We start from the raw sequence: 23,570 nt of genomic DNA, 5'->3' as shown, positions 1-23,570 counted from the left end.
TCGTCCTGATAAGGATAAGCAATTTTCAAGATTCTTGGTTGCAAAAATGGAGCCAATGCAAAAGTGCCTTGAGCTGATGTCGTGATGGGCAATTTCACAGTCAGACCCACCCCTGCCCATCACAGCTGTTTTTTTTTTGTTTATTTGTTTTATTACTCTGAGATGGCAACGGTGAAATTAATTTAGAGGCTTCAAAACGAGACAAGATTTCAGAAACAAATGGATAGGGTCACGATAGCTACATCCATCATTTATAGAGAGGCTATGGGGAGCTCCTTGGGCTTGACCTGGCAGTCAGACGAACCACACTCCTAACTTCAGGGTTGAATCAAATTTAAATGAATGAAGTATGAAAAAATATAATAAAACAAAATTCCCTGATTGGTCAGTAAAAATCTAGCGATTGCTTTGGTTGCTAACAAATCAGTTGGCCATAGTGTGCATGGAAAACACTGACTTGTTCGCAAACACTCGCCAGCTACTCTTCGTGCAGTAGTGAACTTGTGGAAAGTGCGACATAAATTAGAACTGGAGACATTTCAAAGTAAAATTCAGCTGCAATGCTGAAACAAAAACACATTTACGTAAAAGTATCTTATCTGCCTTTATCCAAAATATACATCTACTTGATAATAAGTTGAAATCAGAAATATAAGGAGGAGTATTATCTGCAAAGATAAATGTATTCCTGTGATAAGAACTGGTTTATAATGGTCGTCACGTTTTTCAACCTTAGATTCATCCAACAGATATGTTTCACACTGGGTATTATTACTTTTGTCTTTTGGCTACCTAATATAAGAAGCCTGAGATTAATGTACTTCCTTTAATAAGATACATTCTCCTTTTAGTCTCCTTTTTTTGTAATTTTTGTTTTTTTTTTAAAGACAATGAGCAGTTGGGAAGGTGATCCTATTTCTGAGAACATGATTGCCACAAATTCAAGTTTCAAAAAATGATACGATTTGAAGTTCGGAGTGTGAAGAACGTGGGTTGCTAGTCCTATTTTCTGATTGCTTCAATGGTAAAAAGCAGACAGGCCTTTTGAATTTTGCTGCTCGGTGGTTTCAGCCTTCTTATCTGAAGACCAAGAACGCACTCTTTAAAGAGGATTGTGTGAGATCCTGAATCACTTTGAACATCACACACACATCTGAGCAGAATAAAAACTTTATTGAAGCCAAGCTAATCACATTTTGTAATAACAATTCAGCAACGGCAATGTCTTTCCTTTGAACAAAGTTAAAGAAACAATCTGTTTCTTAAAAAAAAAACATATAGAGGGTATTTGGAGTCTGGTACTTCTCTGGGGAGTCGTATTATCTTTATAACATAAACTCTGTGTGTTTGGAAAATAAGAAAAAAAGCCCAAAGAAAAAACTGATTGTATTTCTATAGTCACTTTGCATGAGCATCATAAATCTCATTGTGCTCTCCTCTCTCAAGCAAATTTTAAAAATGTTTCGAAGACCCAAATTTTCTTCCTTAATTACAAAACAAATTTAATGCTGTGATGAGAAGTTGCCTATTTTTAATCTCGTACAACTCAGTTTGAAATGATTCCCTTGAGGAACAGCTATTATCAAAAGCTGCAATACTTACTGCATCCAAGTGCCATATACTGTTTCAGTTAGAGATCTATAAATACAGATTTGGAGACAAGCTAAATAAAAACTCACGTCTTCCTGCGTTGCTCATTTATCTGTTTACAGGTGAGCACGGAAAAATAAAACCAGCACCATCTCCTAGAGAATTTTCTTTCTGTGTGTGAAGATATAGCTGTAATATCTGGGAAAAGGAGATTACCTAATCTTTTTTTTACCTAATCGACCATGGCTTCCTCCTCCCAGGAGATGTGTAGAGACTAACTGTTTGGCAGTCTCGAGGTTGGAGGAGGAGACATCTCAGTCAGTTTTGTTCCAGTATATCTCCTTCACAACTACACTGCATGTGTGCAGCCCACGCGTCTTCAAACAATCTCCTGCTTTCTCTCCAGGTCCGCAGCACCATCGAGAACAGCTTTGTAGGCTGGGAGCTAGAAGAAGTCCTCCTACTGGATATGTCCGTGGATGATGGCGACCTCAAGATTCAGAACCAGCTAAAGAAACTGCAGAGCCCTGTCATTCTGCTCTACTGCACAAAGGAAGAGGCTACCACTATTTTTGAAGTGGCTCATTCTGTGGGCCTCACAGGTTACGGCTTCACCTGGATTGTGCCCTCGCTTGTGGCTGGTGATGCAGACCACGTTCCCTCAGTCTTCCCCACAGGTACACCCAGACACCAGAGCAGAAGAAAGTCTGTCAAGATTTTAAATTTTAGGTTTACGTGTCATATGGTTGAAATGGACCTATTAGATTGATTTGCAGCAACATAATTTTATTCCTGAACGCTGATCGAGCCACATTTGAAAAGATTTTGTGTGATTCATAGATAAAACCCTTTTTTTTTTTCAGATTGTGCCTCAATTTATCCTCTTTAAGAAGCAAGCTGTTTCAGCTGTTCACCCTTTAAATCATCTTTCTTCTGATTGGCTGTCCCCTCATGTTACCGACATGACCAAATGAAAAATATCCCATCTCTTTGGCACCATGCACATGCTGCAGTAGAAAGAGTCTGAAAAACTCGAGCAGTCTGACACATAAGCTCTCAGCTCACATGGATTATTTGCACTTGACCTCGTTATTTGAAACTTTGGCCATGTTTAATATGAGCATTTCCAACGTGAGCAAGGGAAAGCATAATACTTCAGTTTCAAGGTGTATTTTAATGCAGCCAATTAAAAATAGAATGTATTTATTTTAGTATCACACAGGATATTTATCGTGATGCTTTAACCTGAGTGAAAGATCCACCTCGTTCTCTCTCTTCTTGTAATATTAGTAGATTTCTACTGTTTAGAGTTTCGTTTCTAGAGTTAGTCAAGTCAGGAGGACACTTGCGATGAAGCGGGGCTGAACTTTTCATTCTTTATGTTTCCTAGGATTTCTAAACTTCCAGATTAACACGTGTTAAACAGATTTAATTTATCTGTGTTTATTTTCCATGAATTCTGATCAGTTTTTCAAGAAACTGTTGAGCAATAATCCGTTCCGCGTTGTCGGCACGGGCCAAAGAAATGTTGCCAACATCTCCGAGGGGGAAGTTCTGAGTGACTGAGCTGCCAGTTCGCATCCCCAGGCGTATGTGGCAGCGCTGAGTGGGGGTTTTATGCTCACAGCCGACAGGTTTGCTGGGCAAGGATTTAGTATTTATGCATCAGAGTGTATTCAATGAACTACATTTTTCACATATAGTTTGGAAATAATGGGAAGGCTTGATTGCGTCATAGCTTGGCTCGTGCGTAGTATTCTGCCATGTAATTCAGAGTGGAAACACCAGAATGCAGTTCAAAAGCTTTATTGAAAATACAGCAAGTAATGCACCAAAACGTGGAGCTGGGTCTGAGCAGAGATAAGCGGCCAGAAGTTCTGTGAAGGGGAGGAGAGGAGAGGAGAAGATTATCTGAGAAGGAGAAGAGCTGCACAGGTATGATTGTGGAGTGAGTAATGGAAACAGTTTTACTCGCGAGCTTCTGGTCCAGAAAGGAGGTTTTCTGATGGAAGTAGGGTTTTGCGAATCCTTCCAATGCAGGGTGTGACTGAGCAGTAGCCGGGGCTGGAGACAACGCTGACCTCCACGAAACGTCAGATGGGAAACAAAGATAGGAATTTAAACGAGGAGTGAGTTAACTAGAAGAGACGGAGCAACAGTATTGAGTTACTTGGAAAACAGGTTCCTGATTTCCAACAAGGAGAGTCTGATTACACTGCAGAAATCTGTCTGTCTAACCAAGACTTACAATCTTATATCCAGCCAAAAAGTCTTTTAGATTTTGTTTTGAGAGTGATATGTTAAGCATGAGCACAGGGAATAGGATTATTAATCTCGTTTTGAGAATATATGTCTTTTACTTCTTATTTAGTATATAAATTCTAAAAGTAGTTGTTTGAGATGACATTTCCAGCTAGAAATCTTGTTTCAAGACCTCTTAGTAACATTTCACACACTTATACACCACTTGATTATAGTCTGGATCTTCTCAAATGAATTTTTTTATTTAGATAGCCAGTTTTTGCAGTGTACCACCACAGAGGTTAAGACAGTGTGGTGAAGATCTGCTGCCAGATAAATCTGCTGCCTTCAAAAACTGCTGAGTTGATTGCATTTAATCTGAGAAGTAGTGGAAAGGACTGACTAGACGACAATACCCCACCTAAAGGTGGCGCGCACCACTTTGCCTGAAATTTGAGGACGTGTTAGAAAAGAAAAGACAAAGGATAACCCGGCCTGCCCCTTCCCATGATGCTCTTAATCGTGGAGTCTTTGGACGGCTATTCCTGTGCTGCATCATATTTTATACTGGCCATTCATCGTTTTATTCTGCCTCACTAACTGTCAATGTTCATACAAATTTCTTTGTTTCTTTAAACCAGATCAATGAGGTCTGAAGTGTATTGTTAAGGCTCCACTGCAGTCTCATAACATCTTGTCTGTCCTGTGAGAGGACTCTCTCCTGAGCTTTGTATAAATGTAATGTGCTTTGAATTTACACAGTCTACTACACACTGAAGGACTGTGGTCTCGGTTTTTGCATTTCCATTTACCAAGCTGACATCAAGATGCTGAAATGTCTGCAATGTTGCTTTATTCTGTGGTAGGTTCTCATAAGACTTTGTAACAAAATGTGGGCACAATTGACAGATGGGCCTGTTTGCATATATGCAAATGTTCTCCTGCTGTATTTGCACCACACCAGTGGCAGTCAGTGATTAGGTACACGCTGATTTTTGTGAACTGAGTTCATAATGTGCTTGGAAATTAATTTTATCGTGTGTTATCGTTTTGCATCCACTGATTTTTCATGAATAAGTGATAAATCATGACTAAACACACATTAGTTTTATATTGTAGCTATTGTTTTACTAATAAGCTGAAGTCTGGCCCCATTGTTACCAAAATTCCCAGTGATGGTTTCAAAGTATTTCTCCAGGGATTCAGGTCCTTTTTGCAGTGGCTCTCCCTAGAGCCCTTCCACTCACTGAGCATGTTTAAAGCCATTTATTTCAACTACAGTTAATTTATTACCGTATTTCCATTTGCCTGAGCAGGTGAAAAATCAAATTTTAACATATGTTTGAAACCAGCAGAAACACCATTTTTAGGCTGGCTAAAAATGGTGTTTTGGCTTTTCTCTTTTTTCCCAATAGATTTACAGCCCAGGTTTCAAATGACACACATAATCCTAACCAGCCATGAAAAATGACCTGAAAACGCAGTTGTTTCTGTGTGCAAGAAATGGATGTTGACGTGTGATAGCCAGCGGTTTCTCATGCTTGGAAAACCAAGCATAACAAAGTGAGCTCAGGAGTGACCGTAGTCTCAACTGATGCTCATATTTAGCTCTTTCTTTTTCTTTCTTTTTTTCACCTTTTCAATATTGTTTTCAACATTTTAGACATTCCTTCTGAGTTTTGTCTCCCTTTTGTCTCTTTTTTTTCACCTTCTCTAAAATGCTTTTATTTTTGTATATCTTGCACCCTCTGGCTAATTTTCACAGCACTCAGCTCGCCTGTTTTTCTCATACTACTGTCTCTCTCTCTTCCTTTCATCTTTCTTTTTTCCCTCTCTCTTTCCATACATCCCTTTCTCTCACCTCATTTCTCTCTCCTTTGCTCTCTCACTATCTCTCCCAGGGCTTATCTCAGTGTCATATGACGAATGGGACTACAACATCGAGGCCAGGGTACGCGATGCAGTGGCTGTCATTGCTACGGCAACCTCTACCATGATACTGGATCGAGGGCCACACACCATGCAGAAGTCAAGCTGCCTCGGGACACCTGACAAGAAGAGCTCAAACACCGGACACTCCAAGGAAATACTGAAGTGAGTTGGCTGGATGATGTGCATACATGGTGAAATGTGTAAAGGAACCAGACCTGCAATGCAATACTGTGCTTACCTTGCAAAGCGGCGTGATTCTTGAGAACCTATAATCTTCATCACGAGAGAATCCAGGCAGTCAGCTGCCTCTGCGGGACGTTTATTGTCTAAAAACACATGAGCTACATTGTTTACTACACTTGCTGCTTTCCTAGCTCCTAAAGCTTCTCAGATTGTGGCTCGTTTTTCTTTGTGGCCTGTGTTCATTGATCTTGTTCTTTGAAGTTAGCCTGTGGTAGAGGGTGATAGAGGATACCTCCAACCACCTGCCACGGACAACTTCCCAATAAAGCATGTCGGGTTAGCATTTTCTGTGTGGCTGTAATAAAAGTGTTTGCTGGTGTTTATCCAAAGATAAGTGTCTTTCAGTAGCAGCTACTTCATGTGGAGAGGTTTAATGTTTTCAAGGTTAATTTTTAAGATTTTTACATGGAGCTTGCAATAATCGTTTTCTTGGTTTTACTCATTTTTGGTATTATTTGGACATTTTGATGGACTGATTAGCAGAGACAGACAGGAGTCTTCATGGATGATCATATTCACAGACTACATTGTGACCTGCGGTAAGAGTAAGGAGCAGGTGAAAGAGAGTCTGGAGAGGTGGCAGTATGCTCTGGAGAGAAGACGAATGAATGTTAGCATAAGCAAGATGACTGACCATGACTTCTATTGGAAGGCATGGACAGTGCACAGGAGAGGTGATGTAGAGAGTGCAGGTAGGCTGGGATGAGTGACGATGAGTGTCAGGTGTGCCAGAAGGATAGCAGCAAGAGTGAAAGGAAAGGTTGCTATTTACCTGCTATGGTAAATGGTTTGGAGAAAGAGCTGCTAACAAAAAACGCAGGAGGCCACGCTGAAGCCTGCAGAGTTGAAGATGTTAAGATATTCATTGGATATGATACTCATTTGAAATGATTACAACAGAGGGACATATCAGGTTGAGCAGTTTGGAGACAAAGTTAGAGAAGTAAGGTTGAGATGGTTTGGACATGTGCAGAGGAGGGTTTGTGGATATATTGGCCAAATGAAGTTGAACATGGAGCTGCCAGGCAGCAGGAAATGAGGAAGACCACAGAGGAGGTTCATGGTTGTACTGAAGCACACCATGCAGAGAGCTGGTGTGACAGAGGGAGATGCTAGGGATAGGGTGAGATGGAGGCAGATCCACTGTGTCATGATGTGAGAACAAAGAGGCTGACAGGTGAGCAGGTGGTACAGCAGTAGCTAGGTGGGGTAGGACACAAATCAGTGGGTTAGGAGGCTGCCAGTTGCCCCTTGAGACAAACTGGTTTGCTTTTCCGTCATATTTTTTTAGCACCAGTTGTCTTGAAAGCTTTAAGAAATACGTGCATATCAAGACAACAACAGAGGCAGAAGCTGGGTGGAAAACAAGAGGAGACAAATATGAAAAATCAACAACTTGTTTTATCTTGTTATTGCTCCACAATCACTCTCCTTTTCATTTCACCTGCCATGCAGTCACATGGATGTAGTGTACAAGTGGAACATCTATTTTCTTTTTCCACTTTTGGTTTTCCGTTATTGTTTGGTTCGGTTAAGAAAAAACAAATTTGGCTGTGTGTGGAGTAGAAGACATTTAGCTTCTATCTGCCATTCTCATAAATCCAGCACTGAGTGATTCCAATCAGTATTTACACTGTACATGAAGAGTCTTGAGTGAAAACCAGCTGCAAAATCAACATATATTGGTGTTCAGACATTGTTTTGATACGAGCACCATCCAGTAAAGATAATCTCCCTTACTGAAAAAAAAACAATAAGCTTCTTTCACCTAATTTTATAAAGCTTAAAATTTATATTTGCAGCCAATGGACATGGTGTGTTACAAGAAAATGCCTTTAGAAGTAAAATATGTTTTTAAATTAATTATATCAAAGCCAAAGCAGCCATCTGGTTTTTGGTTGCCGGAGCAAAAACTACTATTACAAATCTAGAAAATGTGCGACCCCACACATGAAATACAACGTGGGCACAAAAAAACACGCACAGACATTGAACAAAGCAGAGACGTTTCCTTCGGGAGAGCCAGAATTTGTTTTAATGGCCAATAAAAACTTAAAAAAGATGAACAGAAACATTAACTCCCTTCTTATCTTTATCTTAACTCACAGCCATCTTTAAAGAAAAACATCCTTCTCGCCCCCCTCTCCTTCTTCCTCTGAACTTCCTTGTTTTGCTTTTTTGGCACATTACAGAACAAGACGGAGCATTGGTATTCAATAATTAATCCCCATTTAACTTCATGGGGCATGCTTTTAGTGTTCACATTGATCACAGATTCCACAGCTAATTGAATGCTCGGGGACTGCCGGATTAATGGAAAAAAAGAGATCCATAGAACAACAGTGGGGTTATCACTCGCACACAGAAACACGCATGTAAACACAGATGTGTTGGTATAGCGTGACATTTAAGTGCTCCTTAGGGCTTATTTTAATAAAAACTAAGGACTCCTGAGGACATCTCCTCTAATAAAAGCGGTGCTTTAGCCTTACAAAACTACTCACCTGTCTGCCTCTCTCTCTCCTTCTCTGTTTTTTTATTTGTTGTTTTTTTTTCACTGTCAGTTTGAATTTCAGGATTGCGAAGAAACAGGGAGATATTAGGCAACCTCCCTTGCCACTACTGCATTAATCTCCAGGCTGAGGTTGATGTATTACTGCAAATTTGGGTCTTGTCTTTACCCTTGTTTCTGGGTTGTTGTTGTTTTTTTTTTTATATGTGGAGCACTTACGCGTGCCATCGAGGTTTAAGCCACCAACAGGACAGAGATAACAATAGCGCCACGGCCATGAATATTTCAGTTCCCAAAGGACGCTATCAGACCCAGGGTTAGCTCTCAATCATCCTGCGGGCACACACCTGGGATGTTGCCGTGCTCTGTTTGTGTGGGTGTGTGCTGCATGTGTGTTGATACTGTGTGTTTTCCAGCCATCCGTTCCATTTTTCCCCGTTTGACTGAGTGAAGCTAGAGAATTTGGACCACTGGATCCTGATGGTGACTCCAGGGGCTAGCAGGGGTCTAGAACACACATACTTAAACAAGCGCACACGCACACTGCATATGCATAATTCCAACTCTTCCATTCACTCATCCCAAGAGACAAAAGCAATAATAAGGCCATATGTCTCTATGAACTCCTATATAGCTACAGGCCACAGTGGGCTGCAATGCATGCTGGATTAGCATGGCATCCTGTCAGCGCTGATGGACGGAGATGGGAGATCCCGGTGAGTCACGCTCACAAATTTGTTTAGGGGCTGCTTGACCTCACACACACACACACACACACACACACACACACACACACACACACACAGGCTGCAGTTACTCCAACATGGAAACCTAGACAAATAAGCAAATGCACGCACAAGCGCACAGAGCTCTAGAGGCCATCCATTGTTTCCTGCCTGACAGAGAGGACAGGAACACTGGGGTAATGAGAAAATGTGCTCCAAGTGGTTTCTGGATGAGGCGCTAAGGGGCTTATTTGTGTGTGCAGGAAGATTCTGTTATTGTGTGTGTGTGTGTGTGTGTGTGTGTGTGTGTGTGTGTGTGTGTGTGTGTGTGTGTGTGTGGCATTCAAAATTCTCTCAAATCCCTGTGCTGTTACAAATTCCTCACCGGTAGATATGATGTAAGACATGATAAATATTTTGTAGTGAGTGTGCTTTTATGCAGTCTGACAAGACATTTTCCTTCACGGCTGTGGGCTCGCTGCATGCCATTCTTTTGAGCATTCAGTAAAATTCAGCCCAAAAAAGTCACTGCTGCTTCCTGTGCACGCGAGGCAAGCGTGCTCCTCTCGTTTTCTTTTACCTTTAACCTCCTAAGACCAGAACTCTTCCACGGCATGCATTTTTACTTTCTCTTTGATATTTGGTCACATTGGGGCCCGATGAATGTAAAAACAAAGAATTACCAGATTTCTTTTTTTTTGCCTTATTTTTGTTTTTAATAAAAATAAGAACCACAAATGAGGATATTCATTTAAAATTGTGAGAGAACAGTAGCAGTATAATGTCCTCATAAGTGGATATCAGGCCCTTGTAGAGCAAAATTCTGTATTTTGGTCTAAATAACCCAAAATGTGATGTGCACATATGTGGACGCCAGGTCCTAGGAGGTTAAAGTATTTTTTCCTTCCTGTTTTTTGTCCTGCAGCGGGAGAGCACCATTATTACATTTCTTAATATGCACAATAAAAGTGTCTGTCTAATAAATCTGTGTTTATTAGATGGCAAACAAGCCATTGCATTGTGCTTCTGGGAATCCTCGCCACTGAAGAGGGCTAGAGTTATAGACTGTAAATAAAGATGGTTCCCACCATGAGGTCCAGCTAGGAGCATTTTTTGCCAACATCATACTGATGTTTTAATGTACTTGGTGGGCAGTTCTGACTGACAGACTGAGTCTGAGGAACTGGACTTCTTTTTTGTAACATATGTAAAAGACGGGGCTTCATAGCGTTCCAGTTTACACATCTGTCTAACATATAAACTTCCACAGTTTGAGACCAGGTGGAAATGCAAATCCACAAGAGGGTTTGATCTGGTGTAAAAAATCTGCCTGACTGTGACCCTTTGTGAAAAGGAAACAACTGAAAGAAGTTTACATTTAATATTAAAGGTAAATATACCCTTTTTGGGCAATATCACACATGATAACCTGATTTGCAACATAAAAAAGGGAAAAAGAGCAAAACAAGAAACATATAAATAAAATTCTTGTGATATCCTGCAATAAAACTTGTGATCTGAAATTGTAGAATTCCAGGTATTCAGTGAGTCTCCTATAAAACGTTAAACCTGCTTCAAGCAACCCTCTGAAGTCTACAGGAGTACAGTCATAAGCTAACTTGATCTACAAACAGTTATATTATCAATGCTGTTTTTTTTAATATAACATGATGTTCATTTTAGTTCTGTTATGGCCCATCTACACTGGAAAAAAAGTTGGATTTATGTAAGCGTCTTGCGTGTTTTTAACACAATTGCCTCATGCTTTAAAGTGAAGTGTAACTATATAGTGTAGAAACTACATGATATACAGAGAGGGTCGATTAAATTGTTCATATCATGTTCAATAATATAGCAATGTTAAATCTCGCGACACTGCACAGGATTTCAGTCTCGTGCGCTTTGGATCATGGTTTGAGGAAGGCATCCATCTCAGTCAAGTCGAGCAGCTGCCTCTACTTTCTTCGGTATACAGAAGAAAGTAAATTGGGTGGTTGTTACATTAAAGTCCACCCCTACATACTCCAGTATAAAGCAACAGCACCGGCAAGTAACAAAAGGGTCTGCTAGTTTGGGTGCGCCGAGGATGAATCCACTGGTCATCCATGGCAGCATCATCAAATATGTTATCTCCAGGAAATGAGCCAATCCGCATTCCCCATCCTCCAGAACCACCAATGATGGAAAGGCACCTGCACACTTAGATTTGCATACAACATTAGGACAGCAGTCGTAACAAGGCCCTACACAGCAAATTCAAAAGTGTTAAATGTTTTGGTGTTAATAGTCTCCTTGCAAAAGTAGAGTTAATTTTACTCTAAGCAGAGTCACATTCTTTTAATGTAACTCTGAGGTGTAAAATGATAGTAGTTAAAATCGAGTGTTAAAAATGAGTGTTTCTCTGTCAAATCTGGAGGTGTTACAATGGAAACATTAACTCTTGACCTCTTAACTCTGAACTCCTAGCAGGGGCTATGACACCAACAGAGTAAATTCACAGACTCCGCCCCCAGCACGGCTCCAATCGAAGCTGAAGTGAAGCCGTTTCAGAACATTTTGCTCTACATATTTGAGTTGTTTGCCATGCTTGGTAAGTCATTTTTTCAAAGATTGTTTCAATTATTATTATGAGCTTTTACTTCTGTGGCTCTTTGGAGTTGAGACAAAGCTGTGTGAAAGGCATTAGCCATGTTGCTCGTGATAGCATAATATTCTGTTTTAGCTAGCTGAAAGGTATTGTTTGCGGGCAAATACCACAGCCTTGAAAAAAAGCTTGCATGTGAATTTTCAGTCAAACTTTGGTCAAATACACCTAAAACAATGTCTAGAATGTGAAATGTTGGTATAATGGTGCTACTTGAAGCCTGAAAACGATCGCCCATAAAAAAAAACAAAACGAGCAAACAGCAGTAGCAGCTCGACTGTTCTACGTTAGATACCTCAGAGTTTGGCAACGTTTAGCACTCACGTTCTAGAGCATAGATCCCTCCAGAGTTTTGTGCACACGGTTTAGGTAAAAATGAAAAAGGTTGAGGTTTTACATTTAGTTCAGTATTACCTGTTGCCTGTGTCCTTGTCTTTTGGGAAAATACTTTACACAAGTAATGGCTCAAAGAGGATTCCTTTTTTTTTTACTGTGCTGCAATTGTTTACTGGATTATTTGTGCCATTAATTAGTGTCAACTAATTTTTATTCAATCTCCGCACAGGATATGCTTGTGAAGATGGAATATGGGGGAGAGCAGAAGTGCGTTGAAGTTCCACAAAGGGATGAATGAAGGACATGCATATTGTATTGAAGAAATAAGTGATGAGAATGCTGTTATTTGCATTTACCATGTCAGACCTTTTGATAAACAAAATTCTAATGAAAGTGAGAACATGTACACTGTTACATCTTTCAGAAAATGTTTTGAAATTGTGGTGCACAGTTCAGAATAAATGTTTTTCAAAAACCATTGCATCTTTTTAGTAAATGTTTATTTCCAAAAGAAATTTCTAGAAGTTCAGAACAGTAAAATTCCCGCTTTTTAGAATGAATTAGAAGATAACTCTTACGTAGTTAAACTAAAATACTCTTTGAGAGTTAATATATAAACTCTTAACACCAAGTGTTAAATTATCAACTCCAGACAGATTTGGTGTTTAACACTAAATCAGAGTTAACGTACCAACTCTCCAAAAAGAGTTAAATTAACACTCTCTGGTGTGGACCCATATAGACACTTTAATAGTGTTGAAATCAAATCCGACAGTGTTAATTTGGACATGCTGGATTTGCTGTGTATTAGACGTCCAAAAGGAAACTTTTTACCCTGTCTCGTCCATCCTTCTGTTTCTCCTCACCAAGTAAAGAACTAAAAACATCTGTACGGTGTTAGTACAGGAGCTCAGCTTGAGGCTTTATAACTGGACCTCACTAACCAATGGGTGACATCGTGGTGGTTGCCATCTTTTATTTACAGTCTGTGAGTCTAACACACTTTAGTAGCAATGATGGGATGGGAAGGCCTGTTTGCCTTCTACAAAACACAGATTTATTATAGATGAAGCTTCCAGGTCTGAAAGAACCTCAGACCTGCATCGATCTTCTCTGGGTGCAAAATGAAGTCTGATTGTATAGAAGTCAGTAGAAAACAAGGCATCAGTTTCTGCACACCAGTACCTGAGCAAAGATGAATAGATGGATGAATTTAGGGCAGGCCTACCTTTTTTTGCTGTTGCTTTGTGCTGTATAAGCTTGACATGTTAATAGCTTATCAATCAAAAGCATCCCTCAATCATCACATCTGGTTTCAGTCCAGTAAGATGGCATCAGCTTATAAACTTAGGTCAGTTCTTCACATGAGGAACTCACTAACAATGAGTGAGGCCACTGTGACTGGTATTCATCTTGTAAATGCAGCCTATGCTATCTATCTACAGACTGCATCAGTCTTTTAAATACCTTTCTATTGCTAACGCTTCTTTTTTTCCTTTTTCCACCTCTCACTCAAAGATTGTCGTCCATTTTTCCTGAAAACCTGTATCAAGTACATGTCTCAGTTACAAAATGTTGACTCAGAAAGTAATGTTTAAGCTTTCCACATCCCACCCCTCCTCCCTCTTTTGCCCATCTCATGCTAAAAACTGTTGATCCTAGTTTTCTATTTATAGCTACATTGAAAGGAGGGAGGATTTATGTGTTTCAGAGCTGAATCACTTATATTTGACATGAATTCAATTTCTATCCGCGCCCTGTTTATAGCTAATTGCTGTAAGGGAGATTTAAATGCCACAGAAATAACCAATCAATATTTCAAAAGGCCTTTTACTTCTTGTATTGTTCGCTTACTGGATCAGCAAACAGTGGTTCACATCTGTAACGCTGCTCCCGGTGCTGCTGCTCCTGCTCACTTTCGAGACGATACAGTGTGTGAGAACTTAATGAAGACTGTTTATTTCTGCACCGCCATACTCATGTCAATATTTTAATTAAAGCGCTCTGATTGGAAGAAATGATTAACATAATTTATGTTAATCTCTTGATTATTTTCTAAATTGTTTTTTATTGCCTTTTTCCAGACGCCAAAGGGACTTCTTAAGCACATTTTTCCAACCGACCAATAAATCATTAAAGTAGAGAAAAACAGGAAATTATATCTTTATATAAAAGCAACAGCTTAAAGTTTGTATTAATTGATGTTGCAGTACAATTTAATTTATAACAGGCACTGTAAAATAAAAACCTAAATGTATGTTTTGGATATTTTTTCTTCTAATAATAGTTATTCTCTAGTATTATTCAACGATCCCCAGGAGAAAGCACTTGGTGACAGTGACAGTAGTTTCTTCCTTTAAACAAGAAGAAAACTGCACAGATCACAAGAGACATGTGATTACCAAAATAAAACAGGAAGTAAAAGAATTACACTGGGGAGGCTATACTTAACTGAAATACAGAGACACGCAAACCAATGTTCAAGCTGTAAACAGAATAGTTCACAACATGTTCCCTTTTCAGTCATCTGTTCAGACGTAGCCTCAGAGCGATATCACAATATTTATCACGTAATGTCGTCATATTTCAGATAATTTTGCGCTAATTTTAAATATGATGAAAATTGAACATTTTATTGATGATTGTAGCTCAGAGGCAGCAGCGTTTATTAGCCCAAACAACATTAATCCTTTTTTTCTAGCGAGCTGCTGCCACTGATGACAGACTACCTAATTCAAAGCAGAAATCTATCACGGTGCCAACAGCGGCATCATTTTAGTACAATGGTAGTGACTCAGCAATTTATACAGTGACACAGCAAATGCGGTCAAATGTAAACACAAAAGTATCCCAGGTAGTGTTTTCTCTGGAAGTATAACATGACTGCTTAATACTTAACCTCTCTCTCAGATGTGCTTCGGTTGGTTGTCACTGAGTGCGTGCTATTTAGTGTAAGAAAAAGTCAGTAACACTTTTTTGACATTTTCATGTAAATATTAACCATTATTATCAAGGCACTGCCCCAGCTGTCTGTATTCTTTTTGCTTCGAACATTTAAATATGAGTTTAGCTTTGTACTCACCCCTTCTGCCTTTCCTGTCACCCCTACAGCCATCCAAATTTCACTGACATTTTCTGGTCTGTAGTTGAGCTCTGGTCAGTCAGTATGGCCCTTTAATTGGTTTTAAATGTAGATTATATTTAGTATTTTTTCTTATACTTACAACAAAAAGTTTTACTTGTGAGGGAAAACTGGAAGTTTCATTCTTTTTTTTGTTTTTTTATATAAAATTTCAACATCTGGGCGCCCTGATAACCATGTGCTTAGGACTTAACCGGGTGGATTGTTGCTTCTGCATTAGATGCAAACCAACCCTAACCCTATAAAAAAACACTGACTAGCTTAAAAATTGAGAATAAGTTTCAAAGTTTCAAACTAAAGTTTCATGTTCTGATTACCAGGTTTACAGTTAAATATTAACTATCGCGTTAGTCACTGATGATGAGATTTCAGGGGGTTGACTCCTGGCCAGTGAGCTTTTCCCCCACATCATTCCCTGCTACCTTTCCCAACATTCCCTGTCTGTCCAAAAATGTTAAATGAAAAAAAAAAGTAACAAAGTGAAAATCTGCTATGTGAGGCTCGCTGTCAGAGAAGAATTCTTTAAAAATTTCACTTAAATGATGTTTTTCTCTGTGTGACGGTTAAACATCATTGTGAATTTATGAGAACGTGTTTTTGGGTGGACTTTAATGTATCCTCCAGCAGTATTTAATCTGGCTGTCAGGCTGAGCTAAGGTGTTCATTCAAACATGTTCAAATGCGAGCTGATAAAAAATTATGCCCTCTAGTTTCCTACAGTTTAAGCTGCCTTTTGCTCAGCGTCTTCACCCACACACACAAGATTAGCTCGCTATTTTCAGACACCTAATAATTTTGTTGCTTCTTCCCGTTTAAAAACGTAAACCTACCTTTTTTAAGGAAGCAGCAGTAGCTGTGTGTCCACCATGAACAGTCTCAGACAAGAAAAAAATAACAACATACGGACACAAAGATGTTCCTGAGACGCTCAAAGAATAAAAAAGTATATGGAGATCACAAGGAGAAGAAAAAGAAAAGCAGCCGACACAAAAACAGGAAAGTTTGAGACACATGACTACATGACTATCACCAGCACAGTAAATTGACAAGCTTGTGCTTTTCCCCGTGGTACTCAGGTTTGCTTTAGCTAGTTGCTACCGGGGATATGGGATCATCTGAGGTATTTGGTCCTCTTATTGACAAATGTTAGAAATCTTCTTTATATCACCGTCTTTCAAATTAGGTCTTTAGTTCTACAAATATGCTCTATTTGTAGAGGTTAACAAGGACTGATGAGTGTGTCCTTATTTACTAATTTTAAAATCAAATCAGCCACAGTAAAAAACAACAACAACAAAAACATAACTATGAAAGGTCATTGTCATCTTCTCTTTTGCCCTTGTTCACATTTTAAATGTAAGCGATCTCTGTGATACACGCTCCCTCTCTTCAGACTCCACAGGTAGCTGTCTGATGTCTCCTGCACATCAGGGGTCCTCGCGGGCCCGGATCACACGGAGCTCCTGTGGACTCTCTTATTAAAGGCTGCAGCTCAAAGAGATTCGGAGCCTTACATCTTTTCAGTGTGGAGTCCGGCAGCACTGTGTTTGTGTATTTAGCTTTCGGGGCTGTGGCACTTGAAAAACATGGCTCAATAAATAAGAAATAAAATCATTTGGGGGATTTGGAATTGTATGTTGGGCGGTTGCATGGTGGTACAGTGGTTGGCGCTTTTACCTCACAGCCAGAATTTTTTGGGTTTGACACAGATTTTCTTCGTGGTACTCTGCTTTTCAGTCTGGAAACATGAGCATTGGCTGTAGGAGTAGAGGTTATCTGGTTACCTGGTTTCACCTCTTGCCCAGTGACAGCTCGGATAGGCTCCAGCCTTCCCATAACCCAGGATTGGAGAAGCCTGAGGATCTTTTTTTTTTGTTAAATTGTTAAATTTGTTAAATTTGATATTATTTAACTAAATCCCCTAAAATTAAAACGAACAGGGCGGAATAAAAATTTAGCGTTTAGCAACGCGATGGCTCGGTTGGCACTGATGCCTCACAGCAAGATGCTCATCTTTGGATTTGTGAAACTCGTTTACAAGCAACAAAGCAGTTTATATTCAAATGACAGAAAATGTTTGATTATGATACATGCTGGAGATGTCATGCTGGTCATGTAACTCATGAGGAAGGGCTATTTCAAGCTAATGAATTTGATTTGCAATCAGGCGAAACATGGAAATTATTCTCTGTATTCGTGTTCAAGACGCTTTTTTTAATAGGCTCAATTACACTTTGATTACCTCTGCAGACTCTCAGAGTGAGAACTATTAGGCTAATCTAAAACTTGTTAGGTCACACTGTGAACCTGCCACTGTTAAAGTTTACAAATACATAGCGGTTTTATATGTGTTTGCATTGTGACGGCTGACAATCTTTCGGTTGTAGTGTTGGTGAAATTGCTGTGTGCTAAACAGTCTCTCGCTACAGTCTGGGAAACCAGTGGCTTCTTATTCCTAAAGCAAAATCAGTCGAGAGCTAGTAGCTTTGAGAATCTAAATGCAAATCCTCATTTGCTCTCTACATGTACTGTTTACCAGCTTTTAGGACCAAAAGTCCTGTCCTTTGCCCACAGATTCAGCATATTCATACACAGATATCTGTTTTTAGATTTTAACCTCACTGCAACCAGAAAATATTTTGTCTTTTAATCGCAGCTTTTGCACCCATATCCCACCTGTTGCCACCTTGTTTAATTTGTTCTGAAGTGGACCTCGAGTAGCACGGCTCATCATTTCTACTCTGTATTTTTCATAATTCACGGTATTGTGAGGCTGTCCACTCTCTACTCGCTGTCACAGCTTCTATCCTGCAGGACATGTAAAGTGTAGTACACATTTTATCAGTAACTGGTAACTTTTGAAAGGCAGGCCTCAGGAGTCATCCACAGCAACCTGATACAGTTTGTCCATGCGAGTGTGTGTGCGAAAACATGCACACACTTCCTTACACACACGCGCGCCAGAGATATATATTTTTACATCCCTGCATTGCAGCGACAGAGAATTTGTGACCTTGTTCTGCTTCACTCTGAGATTAAAAAAAAAGAGAAATTCAAAAGGAGTCATGATATCAAATGGCTCAGAAACACATTTGAAGATATTTGGGGGATAGAAAAACACACACACAAAAATAGGGATTGTGTCCATGCCATTGATGATTCATTGTCTCTGTTGCTAAAAAATAAATTCCCCTCACAGCCAGTGATTAGATGGGGAACAGTTGGTGAGCGAGGCGCACAAAGCGCTGCATATGGCTGTGATGAAGCCGCGTGAGCTTCGGTTAGTGGCTCATCCCAGTAGTTTTTATGTTTTTATTCATTTATATATATATATATTTTATATTCCTCCTCCAGAAGGGAGCTCTGACACGAAGAGGGATCAAACAGCACATAAAAGCTACATCAATAGTACAGGGCTACAAAATGATAAACAGAGCAGCCTCCTCTGCTGTAAATTCACAGCGTGCATCAGTCTTTGTAAAGGCACAGGTTAATGTACGGGAAGATGAATCCTATTGATGTGTGATTCGACGCGCTTCTCCGAGGTTAGATGGAGAGATTGATCTGAAACTGAAAGACAGCATGAGGGGAAGTCAGTAAACACTCAGGTTCAGACTAAAAAATACTCCTCTCTCTTCCTCTCCTTCAACCAGCCTCTCATCTGTGAGATTACTGTTCCCATGGCAACGCAGCTGATTGCACAGAAATTGCTGTGGTTGTGGGAGCCATGGCAACACATTGCATTAAATTATCCTGCCTGCTCATGTTGCAGTTTTACGTACGCGTGCTTGCGTCACCCGCTTGTGACGACACGTCAAAGCCGTCTTGTCTGCAGTCAAAATAACACTGCTGAGCTGCTGAGTGTTACTGAGACTTAATATAGACAGATACGCAGTTATTTTTATTGTCTACAATCTTGTAGTGCTTGTCAAAAAACAAAAGCACAAGAGAAGAAAATATAGAACTGCTACAACTGGGAATTTGGCTAAATTTGACCTCAGCTTACTTTACCATAAAACATTTTTCTGCATCACATGCGATGCTGATTTGATGGTGAAGCAGCATCTTCGCTGCTGTGAGCGAATATGTTTTTTAAAGATTTGCAGAGAGTGTTTTGTAAAACTACAAATACTGAGCTGTCAAATTCAGATTCTCTGCAACTTGTACTTTGTTTTCTTTGGCAAATGAATCAAAGCCATAGAGGTGGTGAGAGAGTCATTAACCACATGTGAACAAAGACCTATACAAAAAGATTACACAGGGGTCGCCACAGGATCATCTGCCTTCATCTCACCCTATCCCTAACATCGTTTGTCACACCAACCCTCTACATGTCTTTCTTTCCTACATCCATGAATCTTCTCTGGGGCCTTCCTCTTTTCCTTCTGGCTGGCAGCTCCATCTTCAACATCTTTTCTCCAGTATATCCACTATCCTCTGCACAGGTCCACAACATCTTAACTTCGCTGCTCTAACTTTGTCTTCCAACCACTCAACTTCAGCGGTCCCTCTGACGTACTCATTTGTAATCTTGTCTATCCTGATCACTTCCAGTGAAAATCTTAACATCTTCAACTCTGTCTCCTATCTTTCCCATCTCCCATCTCCAAATCATACATCATAGCAGGTTTCAATACCATGTTGTAAATCTTCTCTTTTGCTCTTACATATAATTATTATATGTGCATTATTGATACAGTTTACATTTTTTGCCTTTACCACGTAAAATGCAGTTATCATGACACCTCTATTGCCAGCATACCGCGTCAGGCTCTGAGGGGACACATTCCAAAACCTCCATCACGTGCTGGCGCACCAAAACAGGTGTTTTCACACCTGTAGTTCATTTACTATGGCCCTGATCAGCTGATGAGCTTGTACACTTGAAGTTTTCTTCAGTGTTTTGGGGAGAAAACACAGAAAAAAATTCACATGAACCATAATGCCTCACTAGAAACCATGTGAGAACAGTTTGTAGTGGTACACAGATGTGTCTGGGGCAGGAACCGTGAATGCACATCAGTGGTACTCTACCACATGTCTGCTCAGAATGCAAAGCATGCTTAGCTATGAGAACGCATTTAGCCCAGATGCCTGATAATTCACACCAAACCTTCTGGGTGCGGTTGTTTTGGTCCGCACTCGAGTGCAGATGCCTTTAGTTATCAAACATTTATAGTTATCAAAGGTTCACTGTTGACTACTAATGCAAAAGAAAAAAAAAACAGTTGTAAATATCAATCAAATAAACATTATGCTGTCTCTTTAGCAATTGCTTATGCTGGGAAACATGTATTCATGGAGGTTTTTCTGTTGGTTGTGGTTCCACAAACCATCCACAGCCTCTCCTCCTCCTCCTTACCCCCCCTCAGAGCTCTTACACAGTCTTCCTTCTCTACTTCTCAGATTACAACCATCCATTATTGGTATGAACCTTTAACTCGCCTGCGCCGCCTGTGCACTCCTACAGGCTTATACGCATCATATCATTACCAATAAGCGATGATACCGGCGCTGTAGTTGTTTGGTTAACATTGTGCTTCACAAGTGCGCCGTGCACCGAGTGAAATGTGCTTAAGTGATCGAGAATGGGTTTTTTGCAAAAATGGTGAAGGATATTTACAGGCAGTGTCTAACCAGGTGTAAATTTTTGAAGGCTTTTCCAGGAAAATGTCGGATTTGTGAGTTGGTGGAGGACGCTGAACAGGATTCATTGTTTTAGTCAAACTGTATTAGGAGGCTAATCCCATGTTACACGTGCATTACAGCACTTGTAGTGCGCAAGCCAGCCAGAACGCAGCAAATAGGCAATTCATGGAGGCTTGAGTCATATTATTGACTTGCTCCAAGCATGTAGCCTACTTAGAACTCTGCGTGTGTGTGTGTGTGTGTGTGAGGTCGGATATAAATATAGTTGAAGAGATCACAGATAGAAGTACCGAATGTTCTAGTGGGAGGTACTTGTGATAAAATCTTGGGCAAGTTTCAGGCCCATTGCTCATCTGTTGTCTGCAATTTATTTATTTATTTTCTACTCACTTGTGAAAAGATGTATTGTCCTTCTTTTCACACTGTTGACTTGCTTGGAGAGAATGGTGGGTAAAATGTGTTTCATACATCCTTTTAAGCACACACACACGCTCACACACACTGAGCTCCTTACTCCTTGCATTCAGACAAGATATTTATTTCTCCGGTGGATTGTTTCAGAGGCAGAGCGTCTCCATGGTGATGGCAGCCCACAGATCAGGATGAGGAAGAGTGCGGGAAGGAGGCGGCAGAGAGAAAGAGAGAGAGAGATGATTCCACCTTATCTGCCACTGCTGTGCACTTGTTGAAACACATACTGTATATGCTGATTATTATCCACACAGCACTTAACGCACTCTCTCCTCCTTTACCCACTCCTCCACCTTTCACTCTCGCTTTACCTGCTCCTGCTCTGTTCTTCTTAACACTATAACTATGCTTCAAACTGGGTCACCTTCGTTGTGGTCGTGGTCGAGTTAAGAGACTGCATAAAATATCAAGATTGCTATTGCTACCACAAATAATAATTACAATAACAATGAAAAGAATATTAATAATAATACAATTATTATGGACATTTTTTATGTAGCACCAGATCACAACAATAATTGCCTCAAGACTCTTTATATTGGAAGGTAAAAACCCTAGAATAGTGTGAGAAACCCCCAACAATCAGACGACCCACTTTGAGCATGCTCTTGGCGATGGTGGGAAGGAAAAACTCCCTTTTAGCAGGAAGAAACCTCTGGCATAACCAGGTTTGTGGGGGTGAGGGGAGGAAAACAAGACAAAAGACACGCTGGGGAAGAGAGCCAGAGATGAATAATAACTCATGAATAAATGCAATGAGATGTCTAAACACAAAGAGAGTGAAAATAAGTGAGTGAAGAAGAAAAACACTCAGTAGCCCAGGCCAATTACAGCATAACTAAGGGAGGATTCAAGAACACAGGGCCTGATTATTCAAGATCTTGTATGTGAGAAAGATTTTAAATTCAATTCCAGATTTATTTATATACAGAAATAACAAAACGCCACATCTCACCCTCAGACCTAAGAAAGTAAAATCTTATTTTAAACATATGACATAGACATTAAAATAAATAAAACATAAAGGATTTAATAAAGAAGAAGGGCAGCTGTGTTCAAAAGTATAATAGGAAACCAGTGGGTGTCAGATATTCAGCCTCCTTCAATCTTTTATGTTTCTGAACGACATCCCAACAGATTTCAAAAATGACAAATACAACGTTGCCAAGTAATTGGACTGAATATTTGACAGCACTGACTCACTGCCAATATGAGCCATCTATGTGGCTGAAATGTTTTGGTTGCAATATTTCAACATTTAAAAAATATTTGATAAGAAGTGGCCCTTGATTTGAGCGCACCCTCACACCGGTTTTGGAATAAGGGTACAGCAGCATCCCGTGCGCTGTACTGATGCTGCTTGCATGTTGCCTCGTAGCCCTTAAAGCTGCACCGATCAATGCTCTTTTTTAAAGATGACTTTGCCTCTATGTAAAGGTGTTACTGCGATGACCTCACAGAGAAATGTCGCCCACTGTTTAGTGCTGTAGCTGCTCACACCGTGCAGCAAAGTTTGTAACTAGATTCTGAACAATGTGGAGAATTTTAGCAGCTGAACGCCAAATAATAATGAAAAAAGACTTGAAAAAGAAAAATGTTTGGTATTTGTACACATATAGCCTCCACAGCTTGTGTTATAATCTGTCAGTTCAGGTTTCAGATGAATTCCTGATAATCTTTTACATCCACAGCGTGTTTGGTTCGTCTTGCTGTTAGTAATTCTGTTTTAGATCAGCGTTAAAGATGGCAAAGCAGCATTTAAATATTCATTAAACATGTTTTAAGGATATCCAGAATGAAGTTTAAATGCTCCACATTTTGCTTTGTGGTCAACAGACGTGTGTTGATATTGGATTTTTCCATTTTCAGGTACCTTATGAATGTGACATTTGAAGGCCGAAACCTGTCATTTAGCGAAGAAGGCCACCAGATGTTTCCCAAGCTGGTCATCATTCTTCTAGAGAAGGACAGACAGTGGGACAGGGTAAACCTTCTTCTCTTCTCTTCTCTTCTCTTCTCTTCTCTTCTCTTCTCTTCTCTTCTCTTCTCTTCTCTTCTCTTCTCTTCTCTTCTCTTCTCTTCTCT

At 39.9% G+C, this 23,570-nt stretch overlaps 1 protein-coding gene across 8 annotated transcripts in view; it reads left to right on the top strand.

The window, feature by feature from the left end:
* grin2bb (glutamate receptor, ionotropic, N-methyl D-aspartate 2B, genome duplicate b) overlaps positions 1 to 23,570 on the top strand; it is a 130,651-nt gene that overhangs the window by 72,602 nt on the left and 34,479 nt on the right. For all 8 annotated transcript variants that reach the window (XM_042213792.1, XM_005946666.3, XM_005946664.3 and 5 more), the window contains 3 exons: positions 1,997 to 2,267; positions 5,733 to 5,925; positions 23,355 to 23,469. In XM_042213792.1, coding sequence (XP_042069726.1) covers positions 1,997 to 2,267; positions 5,733 to 5,925; positions 23,355 to 23,469 — 579 coding nt within the window. The remainder of the gene's footprint in view (positions 1 to 1,996; positions 2,268 to 5,732; positions 5,926 to 23,354; positions 23,470 to 23,570) is intronic.

The sequence above is a fragment of the Haplochromis burtoni genome, unplaced genomic scaffold (genome assembly GCF_018398535.1).
Source record: "Haplochromis burtoni strain Fernald_Lab_line unplaced genomic scaffold, NCSU_Asbu1 Contig_481, whole genome shotgun sequence".
Taxonomy (NCBI): Eukaryota; Metazoa; Chordata; class Actinopteri; order Cichliformes; family Cichlidae; genus Haplochromis; species Haplochromis burtoni.
The sequence above is the reverse complement of the archived record's forward strand: the minus strand, read 5'-3'. Positions and strand labels throughout refer to the sequence as shown.